The sequence below is a fragment of the Tursiops truncatus genome, chromosome 17 (genome assembly GCF_011762595.2).
Source record: "Tursiops truncatus isolate mTurTru1 chromosome 17, mTurTru1.mat.Y, whole genome shotgun sequence".
In the NCBI taxonomy this organism is placed as follows: domain Eukaryota; kingdom Metazoa; phylum Chordata; class Mammalia; order Artiodactyla; family Delphinidae; genus Tursiops; species Tursiops truncatus.
This window is the reverse complement of record NC_047050.1, coordinates 12249576-12270663: the sequence shown is the minus strand read 5'-3', so window position 1 is coordinate 12270663 and position 21088 is coordinate 12249576. Positions and strand designations below refer to the sequence as shown.

General features: G+C 36.7%; 1 protein-coding gene across 9 annotated transcripts in view; it reads right to left on the bottom strand.

Moving 5' to 3' along the window:
• Nucleotides 1-21088, bottom strand: part of SGK3 (serum/glucocorticoid regulated kinase family member 3) — a 112125-nt gene that overhangs the window by 29655 nt on the left and 61382 nt on the right. For 8 of the 9 annotated variants that reach the window (XM_019925237.3, XM_019925232.3, XM_033843249.2 and 5 more), the window contains 4 exons: nucleotides 16475-16558; nucleotides 13227-13299; nucleotides 8187-8262; nucleotides 1172-1259 (listed from right to left, as the gene is read on the bottom strand). In XM_019925237.3, the coding sequence (XP_019780796.1) occupies nucleotides 1172-1259; nucleotides 8187-8262; nucleotides 13227-13278 (216 nt within the window). In that variant the 5' untranslated portion in view covers nucleotides 13279-13299; nucleotides 16475-16558. Of the gene's footprint in view, nucleotides 1-1171; nucleotides 1260-8186; nucleotides 8263-13226; nucleotides 13300-16474; nucleotides 16559-21088 lie in introns of those variants that run through there. The other variant, XM_019925239.3, reaches the window with a different exon arrangement.

The window sequence follows — 21088 nt, the reverse complement described above, 5'->3', positions numbered from 1 at the left end:
GGTTTCTCTTTTGACCGACTGCACAGATATAAAATTAAAATATCCTTTTATTGTCCTAAGAGCAACCATGTCACAGATGTAAGAGTTAAATCTGTTCTCTTAACTGAGAATCCTCTTAGAGCATCAGAGAAAGAAAACTACTACTTTCCAGTAGTCACATCTATTTTTCAAATGAAGATTTTTAGCTGTGGGACAGTAATGTTTCAACTCATGACATTACCTTTTAAATCACAAAAACAGAATCATGACAAAATTAAAAGACATTATAAAGACAAAAACGTACATCTCTGATTTTCATGTATATATTTAACAATAGTATTAGTCAATTTTAAATTATAAAGGTATTATCATATTTATATAATACTTGTAATTATACTTTTAATTGCTACATAATAATCCTGAGTTAAGTTGTTGTAATTTACCTTTCTAACATAACTTTCTAAAGTAAATGTTGAAAATATCTTCATAAGAAGGCACAAGCTTACGATATTTATCACAATTAATTAAAAAAACAAGAATATCCTATTCTTTATTCTTTTCGGAAAACGTATTGATTATGTACATATAACTACAGCAATAAAAGTTAGTTGATACCAACCAGCCCATGTATACTGATTGCTCTACATCTCAAAACCTGACAATGCAGAGGAAGAGGTATGTAATATTCTGGTTGAAAAGGCCTTTCCTGCTGGCCAAAATTCAAAACAACAGTTGCAATGGTGATAATCATGATGAAGATATATGACGATCAAAAAGTAAGATGTAAAGCAAAGAAAGCAGAACACAAAACTTTATATATTGTATAATTAAAGTTAGGTAATTTTAAAAATTTCCACATATTAGAGAAGATAAGAAAGAAAATCACTAAAACGTTAAAAATTACTAGGTCTGGTTGCTGATAATATGGGTAATACTTCTAAATTATTCTCAAATTTTTCTTTAATTAACATGTATTACTTTCTATTATAAAAAGTACTCATTTTATCAATTTTATAAGAAATAGTGATAAGTAAGAGGTATACACATTTGTTTTTATGTACTCTACAGAGTAGAAAATCTACAATGGATGAAATTACTTTGTTTTAAGTAAATGGGGTCCTAAAGTTGCCAATAATTTCATCTCTGGGGAATGGTATTTTTTTCTGTTAAAAAATACAATTCCTCTTACTACCTTCTGAGTACTTCTTTCATCCTCATCTTCAGATGGATCTGACTGATGTTTTGGACTGTCCATTTGAAGGAATGCTCTGACATCTGGACTAAAAACAAAAATTAACTTTATTATGACTTTGCATTTCTACAGCTTTTCTCCCTTTTAACATGAAAATAAAAGTAACTATAGTAGCATTTACAGTAAGAAAGTCAAACAAAATCCATTAATAATCATTATTATAAAAGGAATAAGCAAATTAAGTTTAAAAATAGGGAATCCAATAAACAAATGGGCAAAGGTATCAACAGTCAGTTCACAGAATAGAAAACCCAAATGGTAAGGAAATTTATGAAGATGCCTAACTTCACTAATAATCACAAAAAAACAAATTAAAACAACAATGAGAAATTACTTTATGTCCACTAGCCAGCAAAATTTAGAAAGACACATAATACCAAAAGTTGGTAGGGATACAGGGAAAGGAACACCCTCACGTATTGCTGGTGAGAATGTAAAATGAGGCAACTTTTCTGAAAAGCAATTTGGCAATATTTGGTTAAACTGAGTATGCATTTTCCCTGAGGCCAGAAATTTCAGTTCTAAGGATAAACCACACACACACACAAAAATTATGTACAGGTTTAGTGAAAGACATGTAACTAGGATACTCACTGCAATATTCTCTATAGCTCTGAATCAGAAGCAAAACAGCCATCTACCACTAGGGAAATGAGTAAGCAAGCTATGGTAACTGCCTGCAGAGAACAGCAGTCAGCGATCAGAAACAAGGAACCACAGCACACCATTTACGTGTATATATTAAACACTCACAGACACAAAGCAACAGTCGATAAATAGATAACCAAAGACATATAACAAACATGTTGAAGTGGGCATCACCAGTGGGGATGAAGAAATGGGTATGAAGAGGAAAAAAATGGACTAAAATAAAAGAGGGGCCTTGCATGGACTAATGACAATCCTGAGGAATGATTAAATCTCTGTATCTGCGGTACCTCCTCCCAAATTGTTCTTTTTTACAAGTTGAGATGTGTTAATCCCCAAATCCTAATTTATCCTTCCCCTGCCCCCTGCCCTGCTGCTATCCCCTTTGGTAACCATAAGTTTGTTTTCTATGTCTGTGAGTCTATTTCTGTTTTCCAAATAATTTTATTTGTATCATTTTTTTAGATTCCACATATAAATTATATCATGATATTTGTCTTTCTCAGTCTGACTTACTTCACTTAATATGATAATGTCTAGGTCCATCCATGTTGCTGCAAGTGGCATTATTTCATCCTTTTTTATGGACAAATAATATTCTATTATATATACCTCACATCTTCTTTATCCATTCATCTGTCCATGGACATTTAGGTTGCTTCCATGTCTTGGCATTGTAAATAGTGCCGCTATGAACACTGGGGTGCATGTATCTTTTCAAATTAGAGTTTTCTCCAGATATATGCCCAGGATTGGGACTGCAAGATCATATGGTAGCTCTATTTTTAAGACACCTCCATACTGTTTGGGATTAACATATACACACCACTATATATAAAATAAACAACAAGGACCTACTGTATAGCACAAGGAACTATACAGTCAATATCCTGTAATAACCTATAATGGGAAAGAATCTGAAAAAGAATATATATATGTGTAAGTGAACCACTTTGCTGTATACCTGAAACTAATACAACAGTGTAAATTAACTATACTTCAATTTTAAAAAATGGTTAAAAAAAAATGAGATATAATTGACATATAACACTATATCAGTTCCAGGTGTACGACATAATGCTTCTATACTTGTATACATTGCGAAACGATGACCACAGTAAGTCTAGTTAACATCCATCACCACACAGTTACACACTTTTTGTGTGTGATGAGAACTTTTAATCTACTCTCTTAGCTACATTCAAATACGCTACCACAGTCCCCATGCTGCACATTACAACTGATGACTTATTTTATAACTGAAAGTTTATACCTTTTGACCACCTTCACCCATTTCGCCTATCCCCCAACCTCTGGCAACCACCAATCTGTTCTTTGTATCAATGATTATGAATCTGGGTTTAAGATTTCACATATAAGTGAGTTCATGCAGTACTTGTCTTCCTCTGACTTATTTCACTTAGCACAATGCCGTCAATGTCCATCCACGTTGTCACAAATGGCAAGATTTCCAAAATTGTTCTTAATAATTAAATACAAATAATATACGTTCATTGTAAAAAATTCAGGAAGATGAATAGTTTTTAAAAAGGGGAGGGGCTTGTGGAATGTAAAATGGTACAGCCAGTGTAGAAAACAGGTGGTTCTTTGAAAAGCTATACACAGTTACTGTATGGTCCAGCAATTCCACTCTTCAATATATCCCAAAGAAATAAAAACATATGGACACACAAAAGCTCACACACACACACATTCACAGCAGCATTATTTATAATAGTCATAAAGTGGATGAATGGACAAACAAAATGTGGCATATCCACATAATGGAATATTATTCAACTATGAAAACAAATGAAGTACTGATACATGCTACAATATGAATGAACTTCAAAACCATTATGCTAAATGAACAAAGGAAGATTTAAAACTGTATGGTTCCATTTGTATGAAATCCCCATAACAGGCAAATCCATAAAAATAGAAAGTAGATTAGTGGTTGCCAAGGGTTGGGGGAAAGGGGAAATTAGAAAATATAGTTTCTTTTTGGGTTGATGTTAATATTAGCTTAGACTTGGGTGATAGAATAAGATAGTGATGTGGTTGTACAGCATTGCAAGTATACTAAAAACCACTGAATTGTACACTTCAAAAATAGATAAAATGGTGAATTTTATGTTATGTGCATTTTATTTCAAAAAAAAATTAAAGGTGGGAATCTTCATTCTTAACACCCCTACTATATTTGTTTTTTCTCTGCACAGTTAAGATCATGCTATATTTTAAATATTTTATTTTACTGTTTTTCACCTAAAAATACAATGTATTCAATACATCAAAAGGTCTTTGCCATGTGGATAAAAATTCTTTGTTAGCAATCACTTTTGATAGATGTATGATGCTGTATTAGGACACACTAAAAGTTACTCAGTGGTTCTTTCACTTTAGGATATATATATGTGCTTTTTACATATATATATTTTATATATATATATATATAAAATATATATATGGCTTCCAACTTTTGACTGTACAGCTTTCACTACTATAAATAATGCTGCAAGTGACAATCACTGTGCACAACACTGGAACTGCATTTACGATTTTCACTACAGATTTTTAAAAAGTATTTGCTCTGAACTATAAACCATTTTTAGGCTTTAAGTAGTTTGTTAAGCTAATTTCCAGAGAGGCTGTACCAATTTCTACTCTCCTAGCAATACATGAACATCCTGAAGACTTTCTCCAGCCTTGATTAAATGTTAGTTTATATTAGCATCTCTCATAGTCTGGTAAGTGAAAAACAGTATTTTAAAGAGACGGAACTCAATTATATTAGTAATTAGTGAAATGCAAATTAAAGCAACAATAAGATACCACTACCCACTCACCAGAATGGCTAAAATTGAAAAGACTAATAATACTAAGTGTTGGTGAGGTGACCCATGCGATCTCGTACACCAATGGTGGAAGTGGAAATTGGTACAATCACTTTGGGAAACTATTTAGCATTATCCACTAAGATTAAACATATACATATTCTACAACCAAAAATTATACTCAAAGATACATCAGAAATGCTTGCACATGTGCAGCAAAAGATATGTTAATGTCAACATTACTCATTAGAGCCAGAAAACAGAAATAACTCAAATGTTGATCAGCAGAATTGTGGTATATTCATGCAATGGAGTATTATACAGCAATGGAAATGAACAAACTACTGTATAGCTATATGCAATAACACTGGTGACTCTCAATTGTTGAAAACAAGCCAGATATAGACCATGTAATATATGATTCTATATATAGAGTTCAGAAACAGGGCACATTAATCTATGCTGCTAAAAATCAGGAGAGTAACGACCTTTGGGAAGGAACAGACATTGAGAAGAGGCATGTGAGGGGCTGCAGGGGTGCTGGCAATGTTCTATTCCTTGGCCTGGGGTGGAGAGGGGGGATACTCAGATGTATTCATTTTCTCATAATTCATGAAGCTGTACAATCATGATTTGTGTTCTTTTCTATAGGTGTTATAATGCAATGAAGCTAAAATAAGGTGTTTTGCTTCATCTGCATTTCTTAAATAGTAAAGAAATGTTCAGCTTCCCTGGTAATTAATCAGCCACTTGCATCTCCTCTTGTGTAAACTGTTAATGTGTTTTGTCTTTTTTTTGGTGCCTTAGGAATGTATTATCTGCATGAGCTCTTTTATTAAGTATATTTATCTACTGTCCTTTATCATGGGAAACTTTTTATATTTTTGGTTTTTAATTTCACTTGTAATTTTTGGAGGTCAAAAGTTTTTATTAATCAAATGTGTCATTATTTTACTTTGTAATACATCATTCACTACCAATATCCTGAGAAAACCCTTTTCTATCCAAAGGTCAGAGAAATAATAATATTTTGTTTGAGTTTTTAAATGATTTTAAATTCAATTTTAATAAGTTATCTTAAAAATAACCTTCTCTCTATTGAAGTAAAGCTATTTTTGAAGCACATATCCCACACATAATAAGAATAGACACAAGGATGGTGTTCAAGATACACTTGCTGATTGGCTTCTCCTCTAACTCTCTTAAATCTGTACTATTTTATAAACAGTTTGATGTTCAAATGAAGAGTGTGAAAATTAACAAAGTTCCATTAACAGATGAGATCCAGAAAATGTGAAATGTCACTTTTTATTACAAAGAAAATGTCAGTTAAACATTAAGTTGAAAAAAAAAACCTCTTGGTTATTTACCTTGGAGTGCTGAAAAATGTCCTCTACCTTAAACAGAATAGTGGTAGTTACAAGGTGCATACGTATGTAAAAATCTATTGGGTAGTATACTTAAAAATTGTGTATTTTATAGTATGATGTTAAAATAATCAAATTGGTTTTAGTTGAATTTCAATACCAAATATAACACCTTTATAATACTACACTTCTAGATCCAAAATGAATACTTAGAATTTAACATATACTGTCAGAGGTTCTGAGTAACACTGTTCAAAATACCAGGAGAAATAATAAACACCACCGCCATTTATTCCACACTTATTCTATGTGAGGCTCTGTCAAAGAATGAGACATATTCAAGCTCTCAATGTACGAATTTCAAACAAGCCAGTAATATGCCAATTCGAAGTAATCTCAAGTGCATATAACAAGAGTTAAACATTAGAAGGGTAGATCTAAGCTGAAGATAACATAGAATTTGTCCTAGGGAAAAGGCATAATGTTTAAAAAATAATTATACAAAGAGCCAAGTAATAAGAGGCTCTCTGCTAAGGAACACACCAGACACAGGAACCCTGAGTTCAAGGATCCTGCCCAATTCTGTGCTCCTCCACCACCTGCTGGGGGCTCTGAGTGGAAAGTCGGCTGCTCCCCTTTGCGGGGGCTAATCCCAGAGCTACAGCAGGTGCTGGACCTCCCCGTGACCCTCGTCCTATCTGTGAGCATCAGGGGAAATGAAACCCAGAGCACTGGGCAGAAGACCTTGGTCACAGGAAGTCTAGCTCCAGTAATTTACTAATTTAGTAAATTAAATTAAGTTAAAAAAGGTCAGAGCACCTGCTCAGAAGATAGAAGCCCTCTATAAACTATAAAGAACTATAAAATGGTAATAATCGTTCTGAGGACAATTGCTAAAAATACAGTCCTTCAATGTTGTGATTCTGAAAAGACTGTTAAAAGGTGTCATGACTGCATCAATGTCCACAGGCAGCCTTTACATCTACCCAGACAGGTGAGCTGCAGAAACGTTCCCCAGATATTCTCCTTGGTCCTCTTTATTCTTCTTAGAATGTTAATACTTTATACATACTAAACAATATAAGTAACATACATGCACATAACAAATCACAATAAACATAATGAACACCAATGAACCAATTACCAGACTCAAAATGAAAATACATCTCAAACCACGGATCTACCTATACCTTCCTAGGTATTTCTGATATGACCCACCCTTCTGCCTTCACAGGAGCTGCTGGCCTACCAGACACACATAGGGCTGGGAAAGCGCCCTGGTGTTAAGTGGCTGCCTGGAAGGTTGTGCTGAGAAGGCCTGAAGGCCTTGTCTGGGATGAGAGAACGCTGACCCAGGTCGCACAAGAAGTGGTAGCAAGTGTGCCTGGCCCTCGCCAACTCCTTCAGCTTCATCTCCTTTCTGTAAACTTACTCTGTGTTCCAGTCATCGTGAAATGTTAATACGTGAGCATCCTGAACAATTGCAGGCTCTTTGTAGACTCTGTTACAAGCACTGCTCCCTTGGCCTAGAATGCTCTCCCTAGCTTTTTTCTTGAAAGACTGCACATCCTTTAAGTTCCAGGAAGCCTTCCTTGACACCCACCCACCCCAAGAAGAGTTGGCCACGTTTTTCTCTGTTGTCTTCCAGACTTTTTTCATAAAACTTTCTTTGCTTTAATTGCTTGTTTCTACACCTGTTTCTCCCACGTACCTGGAAGCCTATGCCTCTGGAGGGTAAGGATAACACTAATTTCTCTTTTTATTCCCAATGCACACAGAGGTACATACGAAATGCTTTCTCAATGCACGAATAAATATAACATCAAATAATTAGCAAAATGTTTTAACTGTGCCAATTCCTTTCAAGTTTAATCTACAAAAAAAATACAAGTACAATAGGAAGAAAGAAAATAACTAGGGCCTTGAGTTGATGGAGAGAAAAGAAGATTAAGAATACCAGAGGAAAAATTCTTGAGGAAGATTTCACAAAAATATACAGCACAATAATATTCCACAGAATGTATAAAACCTGGATCAGTAGCTTATTCAATAGTCTTAGGTTGGGTTTCAGTGCCTCCTTAGAACACAATGAAAATTACTTACTGGTTGTAAAGTTCTGGATGCCTAACTAAGTTCTGAATGAATTCATTCAGTCCCGCTCTTCTCTGTTTAATAAAATCTGTTAGGAGAGACAATACTATTATGATTATTTATATCAGACTGTAATTATCATCAATACAGTTATACAAGAATAGACAAGCACAAGATAGTGAATTTTGATTAAGAAGTTATTTCTTAATTCATGTTTCTTGATATACAATAAGGAATACTTACAAATATATATTTCTTAAATCTGTAAATACAATTATTATAAAATTAAAATAAAGCAGGTAGGACTTCCCTGGTGGCACAGTGGTTAAGAATCCTCCTGCCAATTCAGGAGACATGGGTTCGAGCCCTGGTCCGGGAAGATCCCACATGCCATGGGGCAGCTAAGCCCGTACGCCACAACTACTGAGCTTGCACTCTAGAGCCCGCGAGCCACAACTACTGAGCCCGTGTGCCACAGCTACTGAAGCCTGTGCACACAGAGCCCGTGCTCTGCAACAAGAGAAGCCACCGCAATGAGAAGCCCGTGAACCGCAACAAAGAGTAGCCCCGGCTCACCACAACTACGCGCGCAGCAACGAAGACCCAACGTAGCCAAAAATAAGTAAATAAATTTATTAAAAATAAATAAATAAAATAAAGCAGGTAACATATTCCCCAAAAGAAAATGCTCCAAAAAAATGCCTATTTTAGGTTCTAAACAGACTCACTACAAAACGTGGAGACACTCTGCTTTGTCCAACTCCTCGTGTACTACCAGGTAATAAATAAGAATTAACACTATGACACTGGTGGCTGAAAAATCATGCTAACTTAAAAACAAAAAACAAACGAAACCAAGAAATACTGAAATCCTTGCAACTGGAAATGGTGATTAACTGGTTGAGTATTACCAAAACTCTGCTGCTAAAAATAGGTTTTTATTTTGTATAAATCGATTTCTCTTCAAATAGCAGAAGTTAAAATTGAGAAATAAAAGTGATTTTCTATGTAAGTCATTGAAGGCTAGCATCATGCCTGTAAAAATTTTTTTCTAACTTTAGCCCTTAACACAGTGTCTTGGAATGTACTTAACTGATGTTTGTGAATGAATTAAAAAAAAAACCAAACAAAATGATTACACATTCTAGCATTCACAGTCTCCAAATTTCATATGCCCCATCCCTGATTTAACTCAACTGTTTTGTTACTTTGTAATTTTATTTTTCAGTAGTAAAGATAATCTTGTTTTGTTTTTAAAACTACCCAAAAAATATAATTTATATATTGATTCCAAGATCCTATCAGCAAAAGGTTTGATATTAAACTATTTAGAATATAGAAATATAGCTAATTCTGTGTATACTCTACAGAAAGATCCTTAAATTCAAAATGAAATTTTAACTTAGAAAAGCATAGGCAGAAATAACCCTTAAAATCTGCCTCAAGTATGTAAAACTTATCTTACAGAGGTTGGTAACCACCAACATAGAGTGGAAAAAAAACAGAGAAGAAAATGACATGCATGGACTTAGAAGCTGCAGCATAAGAACTCAGAAAGATGTATGGAAAAACTCTATATGGTAGCTGTCAAACACGAGGTTAAATTAAAAGGACAATTTCTTTCTTCACGCTCTAACTGTCCCATCTTTAGCCAGTGAAAGCCCCATCAATTGGGCCCCTGTGGCCTTTTGATAAAACCTCAGTATTCTTGTATAGCTTCTTTGCTTTCAGGCCAAGATATCCTAGGACCATCTTGTACATTTCTTGCCCAGCACCTGGAACTGCCATGGAAGTGTGGTTCCTTTAAGGGGGAAATGGTATTTAGAGATTACAACCTGGATGCTAAGGGTGTTTGCTGCTACTTATTTGTTATTGTTTTCAGGCATTTCCAGTGGAGAGCACTGGGAAATATGTATTGTTTTAGAAAGAGAAAAATAAATCATGATTTCATACTGTATTCCCAAGTTTAAAATTACAGGAATTTTTACTTAAAATCTTTGATTTTATATTTGTATCTCTTTCCTCTTCTGCTTAAAATTTTGGTTCTCATGACATTAACATAATTACAAAATAACTCTATATTATCAATGAGATTATTGAATGCAGGATAAAATTTCTTTGTACACTTTTTTTTTTGCCATGAGGAATATAAAGCTGAGTTTCCATGTTTTAAAGTCATTTAAAGTAATTATTCTCCATGTGTTTCACCACCAATCAGAATACAGTTATATTTTTTCCTTGTTTATTTTCAGTTGTTAGAGACTTCAATATTGTTGCATTTGTTTTTGTTTTTAAATTGTTTAAAATATGCAAAGCTGTGCACAAGATTCATCCAGGGAGGTCTAACATCCACCTCTGTTGTCTCCAGTTGGCCTCTCCCTCCTTAAGGTCATCAGTTTTTAGTTTTTGGTTTATTCTTCCATTATTTCCTTTTGAATCTTCACATCCTTTCCTACACAAAAAATATACACTGTCCACATCCACACCTTGTTTTTTCCACTTAACCAGGTATTCTGGAGATCACTCCACAGTAATGCACAATGAGCTTTTTCGTTCCTTTTTACAGCTGTACCATATTCCAATACTGGAGGGATGTTTCAGTTGTTTCCAGTTTTTGCTATGAAAAACAGCATTACAGTAAACAGTCTTGTACATACATACATCATTTCCGATGCAGTTTATCTTTAGAATAGATTCCTAGAAATGTGATTTCTTGGTCAAAGGGAAATGTATATATAGTTTTGCTAAATATTGCCAAATTTCATAAGGTTTGTATTCCCACCAGCAAAATATGAGAATGTCTGTTTAGCCAAAGCCTAATAAAATGAACATCCTACCAATCTTTGGTTTGTTGAGTATGACTTAGATTTGATCTCCCCAATGAAAGGCTTTCCAAAAATCTATAACATATAGTCTACTTCACTGTTGCCAAGTCATATACCACATGCTCAGGATGGATTTCAAAATGTTCTTCAATAAAAATCAATTCTTAGTATCAAATAATTAATCTACCAAACATAAATACCACAGGGCACTGTCTGGTATTTTGCCTTGAACCATGAAGCAGCAACGCTGCAGGTCTTTATCTCTTTGCCTCCTTCCCTGGATAAAATGATTCTGATTTTAGGGTTTAACTAAGGGCTCCACCGAACTCTAACCCAAGTTCAAGCCTTATGTTAATCACTAACATGTAGTTTGAATCCTCTTAAATGTCTTTCTGTCACTTCAAATTAATTAATTCTCTCATTCACCCAGGCCTGACACTTCAGTTATCTCTGATTCTCTTCTCTATATGTCTCCTTTACCTAAGCAATCACCAAGATTTCTTACAGATTTTTCATTAAAAGATTTCCTACACATGGCTCAATTTTTAGCCCCATTTCCACCTGAGTTGTAGCTCTCATCACCTAATTTGAGGACTACTGGAATACTCCCTTAACCAGACTCCCAGTCTCTATCTCGTGTTCCCTCTGCTGTGCCTACTATACATTATACACTGTTGGTTTCACATCATGTTGCCACTTCGCTCAAATATCTCTAAGGCCCCCATGTTGCCCTCACGATGTTTTTCAACCTATGCTCCACAGACATACTTCACTGCTACACCAACAAAGCAGCTCCGTTTTTATTTGTTCTACACATTACATTTTTCTGCATCAGATTTCACTAGGAAAAAAGTGTTCTACAGCTAAAAACAAAACAAGAGAACAAGAATACAAAAGCCACTGGCCGATAGAATCAATCCATGGAATGTGTAACTGGCTTTGCTGTGCCAACTCAATCGTCTCTTTATTAATGGATTCATGTATTCAAGTAACATTTATTGAGAATCTAATATTTATTAGGCACTATAATTAAATAAAAAAGATACAGTATCTACCTTCATAAAATCTACAGCCCGATGAGACAAACTGGCAATAATAATAAAGTGTGCTAAATTCTCCCAAGAGAAAAAAAGTCTACATAAAATAGGGGAAGTGAAAAAGAACAGGGGAAACGAGAAGCCTCTCCAATCCTGAGGTTCAGAAAGTGTAAAAGAATAAAGAGTCTCCAGCTGAGAGGGTTACAGGGGATTCCAGCACCCTGGGGGGCGGGGAACTCAGTTTTAATTACAGCAAGAACGTGAAAGAAATAAGAAGACAGAGGATAAAGGAGTTTGTTCATCGCGGGCAGAACTGCACAAGGTATAGTGAAAAGGTCTGGGAGGAAAAGGAATGGTGTAAGGTTAGGTGGTAGAGAGGAAGCAAGATAAGCCATTTGAGAGCTCCTACATAAGGAATCACAGGTCTGATGGGTTACAAGGTTACAAGCAAATTAGTTTAGGAGGTAAGATGGTGGGGAGGCAGGAAACTCGATAGCATGTCAGGATCCACCTGTGGCATAAACAGATGACTTTACAGCATAGAATTTCTGGTGGATAGAGACTTCTATCTCTCTATAGGTCGCCATTTGTGTACTGGGTTAATTTCTTCTAGATTCTAGTAAAAAAAAAAAAAAAGTTTGAAGTTGAGGCTTCAGACATATATACAGCCTCCAGATTTCTGAGATCCTATGTGTCATCAGGCTCCCCAAGGGGGAACAACAGGACATTTTCTTGGTATCCCATTCAGAGGCCTGCAGGGTGCCGTGTACAGAGTACACATTTAGTAAATGTTTCATGGTTAGAAAAGTACTGCCCATTATCCTTAATAATCAATAGATTTATCTGAAGCCAGACTGCTTGAATTTAACTTCCAAATCTGACTTTTACTAGCTGTAGGCGACCCTGGGCAAATCAGTCAACCTGTGCCTCAGTTTCCTTACCTATAAAATAGTGATGATAATAATACCCACCTCAAAGGGTTGTTGTGAGGACTGAATGAATTAAAACACATAAAGTGTTTAAAAACAACGGCTGGTACACAGTAAGCACCTTCCTGAGGCATTATTTTCGTAGAGCATGAGATCCATTAGCTTTGTAACGTTATACTATTATACACTGCAATGAATATGTTAACTACTTTTTCAAACTTCAACCATCACTTATGGCTGGTCTATGAAGTTATTGCTTACCTGGATCAAAATTATCACCAAATATTCTCTTGGCAGGAATCTTCAGGGCCATAGCAGGAAATTGTTTCCTTAACTAGAATTGAAAACATAACATTACATGAACTTAATTTTATAGGTCTTCCAGGTATACATGTACCAAAACAAAATACAATCTGATTTTCAAAAAAATCCGCCATAAGACATACCTTTAAGTATATCATGATCAAATGTACAATATTAAATTATACCAATAAAATACCATTAGTCTGACTAATCCCATTTTGTCCCAATAAAACACTTAGTATCTTTGTGACCTGGAATAAGTTACTTAACATCTCTGAGCTTCAGTTTTCTTGTTGGAAAATGGGGATAATCTTCGCACTTACCTTAGTGATTTGTTGTGAGGCTTAAAGAAAATCATCTATGTTAAGTGCTTAGACTAGAACCTGGAGTATAGGTTTTGAATACGTTACTCACTGTTTTGTTACCTCAGGAGATGTGATGTTTGTGTTCTCTCTAAGTGAACACACTGACAATTGTTTTCTGAGAAAGCTGATGAATTTTGCTTTCAATACCCTCTGCTCTAGCCTTCCTCCTATTAATAATTGTTTCTCAGATTTGCTTATCCCCAGAGAAAGAAAAACTTCATCCTGAAGAAATTAAATTTGGGCAGTAAAGCCATAAAAATGGGTAAATGCTTATTTTTACTGTAAGCTTGATGTCAAAAAACCACACATACACAGTCTTACCAATCCTTGCATTCCTCTAGTAAATTTAGATGTTTTAGAAACAACAACCAAACATACACTATGTATACACAAACACACACACATTCCTCCACTGACAGGAAATACAAATAGGAGAATGTATTAATCACTCTACACCATGAGCATGCTCTCAGCAAAATTCAGAATGAAAAATCTGCAGACAAATGACCCTGTTTCTTTCAACAAAAAATTGTAAAAAAAAAAAAAAAAGGAAAGAGAGGTGGAGGGGAAAACAGTGATTAAAAGACAGGTCATAAAATCAACTATATTTCAACAAAATATTTTTTAAAAAGTTAAACAAAAAAATAAACTTATAACAATGTTAAAAAAAAGACACTTCAGGGCTTCCCTGGTGGCGCAGTGGTTGAGAGTCTGCCTGCCGATGCAGGGGACACAGGTTCGTGCCCCGGTCCGGGAAGATCCCACATGCCGCAGAGCGGCTGGGCCCATGAGCCATGGCCGCTGAGCCTGCACGTCCGGAGCCTGTGCTCCGCAACGGGAGAGGCCACAACAGTGAGAGGCCCGCGTGCCAAAAAAACAAAACAAAACAAAACAAAACAAAAGACACTTCATAGACTTATCAACCAGTTTATATGACATTAAGTATTTGACATTAAGGCATTATTGTTAATTATTTTTAGATGTGATAATGATATTGTATGTATATTTTTTAAAGAATCTTTATCTTTTTAAAGATGTATACAGAAATATTTACAAATGGAAAGACATGATGTCTGAAATTTGCTTCATAATTCAGTGGGCTGGCTAGGGACAGAGATGAAACAAGAATGGCCGTGTACGGTAATTGCTGGAGATGGATGGCACATTACATTATCTTCTCTATTTATACTAGTCTCTCTACTTCTGTATGTGTTCAACAAGCTTTTAATAAAAAGCTTCCAAATGTACACTACAGTCATAAATACACATTTAAACTGACAGTTAACATTTTACAGATTGGAAATTTCACTTTTTTCTTTATTCTAAAAGGAGCATAGGGAAAGAATTTGTGTTTTCAAACTTGGAGAAATCCAGTCCAAGTTTAACTTCACTTCTGTAGTTTCAGAGAACACAACTGATACCATTCCCCTGTTTTTTTCTTAGCTCCTCACCACAAAAGGCAGAATTGGAAGGAGTTACATAAAAAGAGAGGAAGACACAGAAAATGGGAAAATAAGAAAAAGATGAAAAAAGGAAGAGAAATACAGGAAAAATGAGGGAGATGGATGGTAAAGACTCAACTAACATTAGGGAGAATTTTCTGCAAAAAGCTTAACATGGGTTGCTTGATGGAAAGAGAATTAAAGTGATCATGTGGGAGGAGTGCCCCCAATAAACTTTCCTACTTTACCTTTATAACTAAAGATACTCAAATATTAACACCTAACTTTCATGACTTAAGGAAACACAGGAAGTTGTGCAGCTAGACAACATCTGATTCATTCTGGCCCATTTAGGAAGTAATTTACCTCTTAACTGAGATATGCTTACCTTCCCCCATATTTAAAATATTTTACAAATGATAACCCATAGACATATATCCATCTAACACTATTTTTAAAATCAAGAGACAGGGATAAGAAAACTGAAAAAGTTAACTTTTAAAATATGAAACAGTTTTTTCTGGAGGATGCCTAATAATCTACTATTTTAAAAATAACAACATGAGGAGATTGCTGTTTATTGTTAGAGCAGAAGAAATTTAAATTTGTGATTTGAGGCCCAATTGCTTTTTTTTCTTAACTGAAGCAAAGCTTGGAACCCAGAGCTGTCTCAATAACCTGGGGTCTCTAATGACCAACAAAGGCAGTGTCCTCTGGCCTCCTACGTATGCATAACCTTAAAGGCAATGTTCTCCACAAACACTGGTCCCTGTGTAAGATCTGGCCTGATGTGTTAAAATGACCATGGTGCTCTAGCTTCCTATGGTAGAAACTGTAACTGTAAACACTGGATGAAAAATAATATCTGAACTATGAATATATAAAACAGGTTTTAGTTATTTAAATAACTGATGATCTCAGGTAACTGTCAGGCTTTTGAAAGTCAATATTCACTTCAGCTGTGTTAGCTACTTAAAATCTGGAACCTTAGACTAATTTCTAACAGAGAATGAAACCATAGAAGGTAGGTAGGCTTATGACAGACTTTCAGACCTAAAGCTTATAGTTGGGCAATTTAACCACAAAGAGCATGATGATTAACAATTATTAGAAAGGTAGGTAGAAAGGATTTATTTCTAATCTCCTATGACACTGAAATGTATTTTAAGCTGTATATTTAGTTTTCATATCTTCAATAGTTTATCTGAAACTTCTCAACAGTCCTCTCTCCACCCTTTTTGGTAAGAATTCCAAAGTCAGGATGTTTTGAAGAACCCCTTACCCTTTTCTGCTTATCTGATATATATAAGTATTATTTAATTATCAAATAAATCTCATTTTCCAGTTTTCTCAGGTGTTTTGTTTTAAATAAAAATCTTGTAGACTGACTGTTACTTACAGTGTTGTAAAGCTTATCGAACTCCGCATATCTTCTGAAGACAAACCACTCACTCCTGCCCACTGAAACCAGAACTTTATAAACCTGTGGAAATAAAAAATAACAATAAAATTTGATCACAAAAAAAAGCACATTAGCTATTTACATATGCAAATAACCTTTCATACTCATGAAACTGATATTAGACATTACTATTTATATGTGATTCTCCAAGATACAGAAGTATACCAACTGAAACACTTATTTTATCTTGTTGAAAAGTGTTTTATTTTTAAAATGTTATGAAATATTTCCATAGTTTTCAGAGAATAACACAATGAATACCCATGTACTCATTATTTAGATACTCTGAATTCTGACATTTGGCCATTCTTGTTTCAGATTTTCTTCCCCCAAAATAAAACATTATAGTTTCAACGGATGCCATTCTGCTCTCTTCTTCCCCAGCAGTAACCACTACCACGAAGTGATAAAGTATTTTCAAAAGGAATGCCTGGAACACAGTAAACACTAAATTATTAGTTCTCTTCCTTTCAGGGCATCTTTTACACAGTATTTTTCAAACTAAGAATTTATCCTCAGATTTCCTACTACCATCTTAACCTGTGTTTAATATTTTCATATATACATAATTTCACATAACCACAGTCAACAACCCTATGAGGAAATAAGCAGAATAAATATTACAACCCCCATTACAGATGAGGAAATGATGGCCCCCCAAAGTTAAGTAACTTGCCCAAGTCCACAGACTTGTGAGACTAAAATCTAAATCTTCTAACCCTCCATGCACTAGAACAAGTATCAAATCAACAGTTATAATACAGAATTAACTCTCATAATTCGTCCCACAGATACTCTCAGAATATAATTCAACATACCAATGTACAGAAAACAATTTGGAACCCCAAAGATCTTTTATAATTTCTAAAGAGAAAAATAACAAGGATCCAGGTATATGAGGAAAGGTTCACTGATGTATGGCTTGGGTTATCAATCTCACTATTTTACAGTGAAGATTAGGGGAAAGAGATATTTACAATACAATTGTCCACAGTCTGTTAGATAACAGAGTAAACCAGGTTTATTTTAGAAGACGGGCATACAAATATGTATAAACTATCCTTTCCCACAGAAGACTGGAAAGCTACACTCACCAGTTCATAGATAGATAATACTGTGAAGAAAGATCTCCCTGATACTGCATATGATTATAATGTAGGAATTCTGCAGTATTGTTGAAGATATGGTCACATTAACAGGCCCTTAGTACGAGGGGCCCCAGAACGTAAAGCCATATCCCCCTGTGAGAAAGGGATCAGGTCTCACCTGGAAAGTGAAGCAAAGTCATTGTATCAGTTACCTGGATAAGTGATGAATCACTTAAGCAGAGAGAAAAAGAGCATCCAGGCACCCTATGTGAGCTACAGGAGTAAGAGGATTTTCTGGTGTTAACTAAGAGGACATCAAATTGTCCTAAAGGAAGCTACTGGGTGTAAGATATCAGAATCGTTTATAAGATGACACTGCTCCCATGGGAGAGAGTGCAGAAGTAGAGGAAAAAGAACCTAGTCTGGGTGCTGACAAAAGTTGAGCCATGTTTTTAGGAGGAGACTACAGATTTATCTCCTACAGCATTCAGGATCAGATAGGCCTGGAAGCAGGCCTGCTACCAAAGGATCAGATACTTAGGTTTATATGATTACGAGATTCTTGAACAAACAGCACTGTTTGTGCTGACTTCCCAGTGGGATAAGTTGGCTTCCCATAGATACTCAAGTACAGCCAAGATGAGAACCCAAACCTAGGTTCCAGGCCAAAGCAGTTCTGCTGCAACTCTATTTACAGGAGCTTAAGATAAAGCCCTGTGAAGTTATTAATTGGCAGGATGATTTATGAACAAGGGCTTATTAAGTTCTAATAAAATACCAACAGGCAAAAACAAAACCTCTTCAAATTTTAAAAAACACTCTCATTTGCAAAAATGCACAAAATTTCACAGAAACAGTACAATAATAACAGTACAATAAATCTTAAGTTTTTTAAAAATATATTTCCTTATTGCCTGTCTTGCCCCACCAGAATGTAAGTTCTTTGAGAGCAAGGGCTGTATCATTCTTGCTACCCATTGTATTCCCAGTGCCTAGAACAGCCCTGCCATAAGACAAGAAACTCAAGGACAATTTGTTGAGTGGATAAATGAAAGTATAATTTAGACTTGGTTTAAGTCAAGACATCCTAGAACACAGTGCATTTCTCTGTAAAGTCGTTTAAAAGACACACGAAAACTAGAGTATAAAAATATTATTGAGGGGCTTCCCTGGTGGTGCAGTGTTTGAGAGTCCGCCTGCCGATGCAGGGGACGCGGGTTCGTGCCCCGGTCCGGGAAGATCCCTCGTGCCGCGGAGCGGCTGGGCCCGTGAGCCATGGCCGCTGGGCCTGCGTGTCCAGAGCCTGTGCTCCGCAACAGGAGAGGCCACAGTGGTGAGAGGCCCGCGTACCGCAAAAAAATATATATATATATTATTGCATAGTTAACGCAGTGTCTATTTTTGTTCCCCAATAATACACAGACATGCTGAAGCTGGACAAAGTCTGTGCTGGGCGGGATCGGGTCGATCTGTGTTGAGTAGAACCAAGTTTCCTGAGGACCGGGGACTGTACTGCAGTGATCAGCAACTAACATGTGAACTTAATCTTACATTTCATTCAACTTCAATTCAACAAATACTGTTCTAGGTATTGGTGAAACAATAGTGAGGGAAGTTCTTGCTTCAAAGAACAAATTCAGGGAAAGCACACATAAATAAACCCAAAGTATGTCAGGTGGTGATAACTGCTATTAAAAAACTACACAGGGTAAGCAGGACAGAGTGTGAAAGGGGCAGAGTGTGAAGATGCTGTTTTATATAGGGTGGTCAGAAAAACCCTCTCTAACAACAAGGCAACATCTGAGCATCTGAAGGAAGGAAGTGAACAAGGGGATCTGGATAGAGCCTTGGAGAACTCACAGGACACCTCTTGGGACAGCTGGTAAGAGTGACACTATAGGCCTCCTCGACCTTTTCACAGAAGACGTGGAAATACCTCTACCACGAAAAACAAAAGGACACCTGAGATAACCCATCGCCTGTATTTGCTATGTATGAACTTCCATCAAACTTGGCAGGAGGTTATGCCCTTGAAGGAGAGAATGGTCCAAAGGTAAAAGTAAGGAGAGGGAAGGAAGGAAAACTTCACACACTCCACTATCTTATGCTAAGCATACCGACCTCTTGTTTACCATCAATATGATGTTTCTAAAACTGGCTTATACGAATGTGGAAGAAATGCTGAAGATATTGCTGCAACATCTGAGGAGAGGCAAATGGCCAGACACACACTGCAATCTCTCTGCTCTGGGCTTCTATGCAGGGTGTGGAGGTATGCTTATTAAGGAAGGGAGAACAGAAGACAGAAGGGCTGTTTCCAGCTCCTTGTCTGAGGCTCTGGGAGAAAACCACCATTGGGGGGCCCCACCCCACCTAGTTAAGAAGGCAGAGTGGGGTGGTCCAAGGGTTTAGTTTAACTCCTCAGCTTTCCTCAACTCCCATGTGACATGGACCTGAGCTGAAAGTCACTTGTCATGGCACTCAGCTGGCAGGGGCCGGGTGACCCCCTGGTCAGAGACCAGGGTAGACCACCTGAGTCAGGAGAAGGTGGAGGGCACGCAGAGCTTCAGTGGGGTCTACAGCCATCACGAGCCAAGGGGAAGCTGAGTCAGCAGTCAGTCACCACGACCCTTGCCAAGCCAACAAAGGGCAGATCACAAATCAGTTCATCAACTGCAGATGCCAGCAGTGGATGCCAACAAAATGCCCAGGACTGGCAGGTCAACCATAGCTGGATGTCTGCCAGACCAGTCACTCTACACCTGGAATGGCAAAGATCTAGACGATGACAAGAATGCCAAGCCTTCAGCAGGCTACCATGAGGTCAGTCATCAACTGAACAAACACTGTGAAAGGGGACACCTCTCCTGCCACAAACCATGATGCTAAGTTGGAGAAGGAGTGTGTGTTCAAATAAGAGAAAGAGAGCACAATGAAGACAGGCTGGGCATTTTTACTTAGAAGAACTGCTTAGGACTTCCATGGTGGCGCAGTGGTTGAGAGTCTGCCTGCCGATGCAGGGGACATGGGTTCGTGCCCCGGTCCAGGAAGATCCCACATGCCGCGAGCGGCTGGGCCCGTGAGCCATGGCTGCTGAGCCTGCGCGTCCGGAGCCTGTGCTCCGCAGCGGGAGAGGCCACAGCAGTGGGAGGCCCACGTACCGCAAAAAAAAAAAGAACTGCTTAAATTTTAGCTCAAACTGTTGAACAGAATTGGGTTAAATGAATTTCTTCACACTGCTCAGTGGGTGGGGCCTTACAAGGAAGGCCAGGTCAGTTACAGACACGATAAATGACATTTTTTTCAGGGAGAGGAGGACAGCAGATCTCTGTATGTACTAACAAGACTACTGGAACTAAATACAATACGTTTCATTACACTAATTAGAAAAGTGACTATTCTCCAAATGGCAGTCACTGATACACTGACTCAGCCAAATATTCATTGTGCTTATTCTTTATAA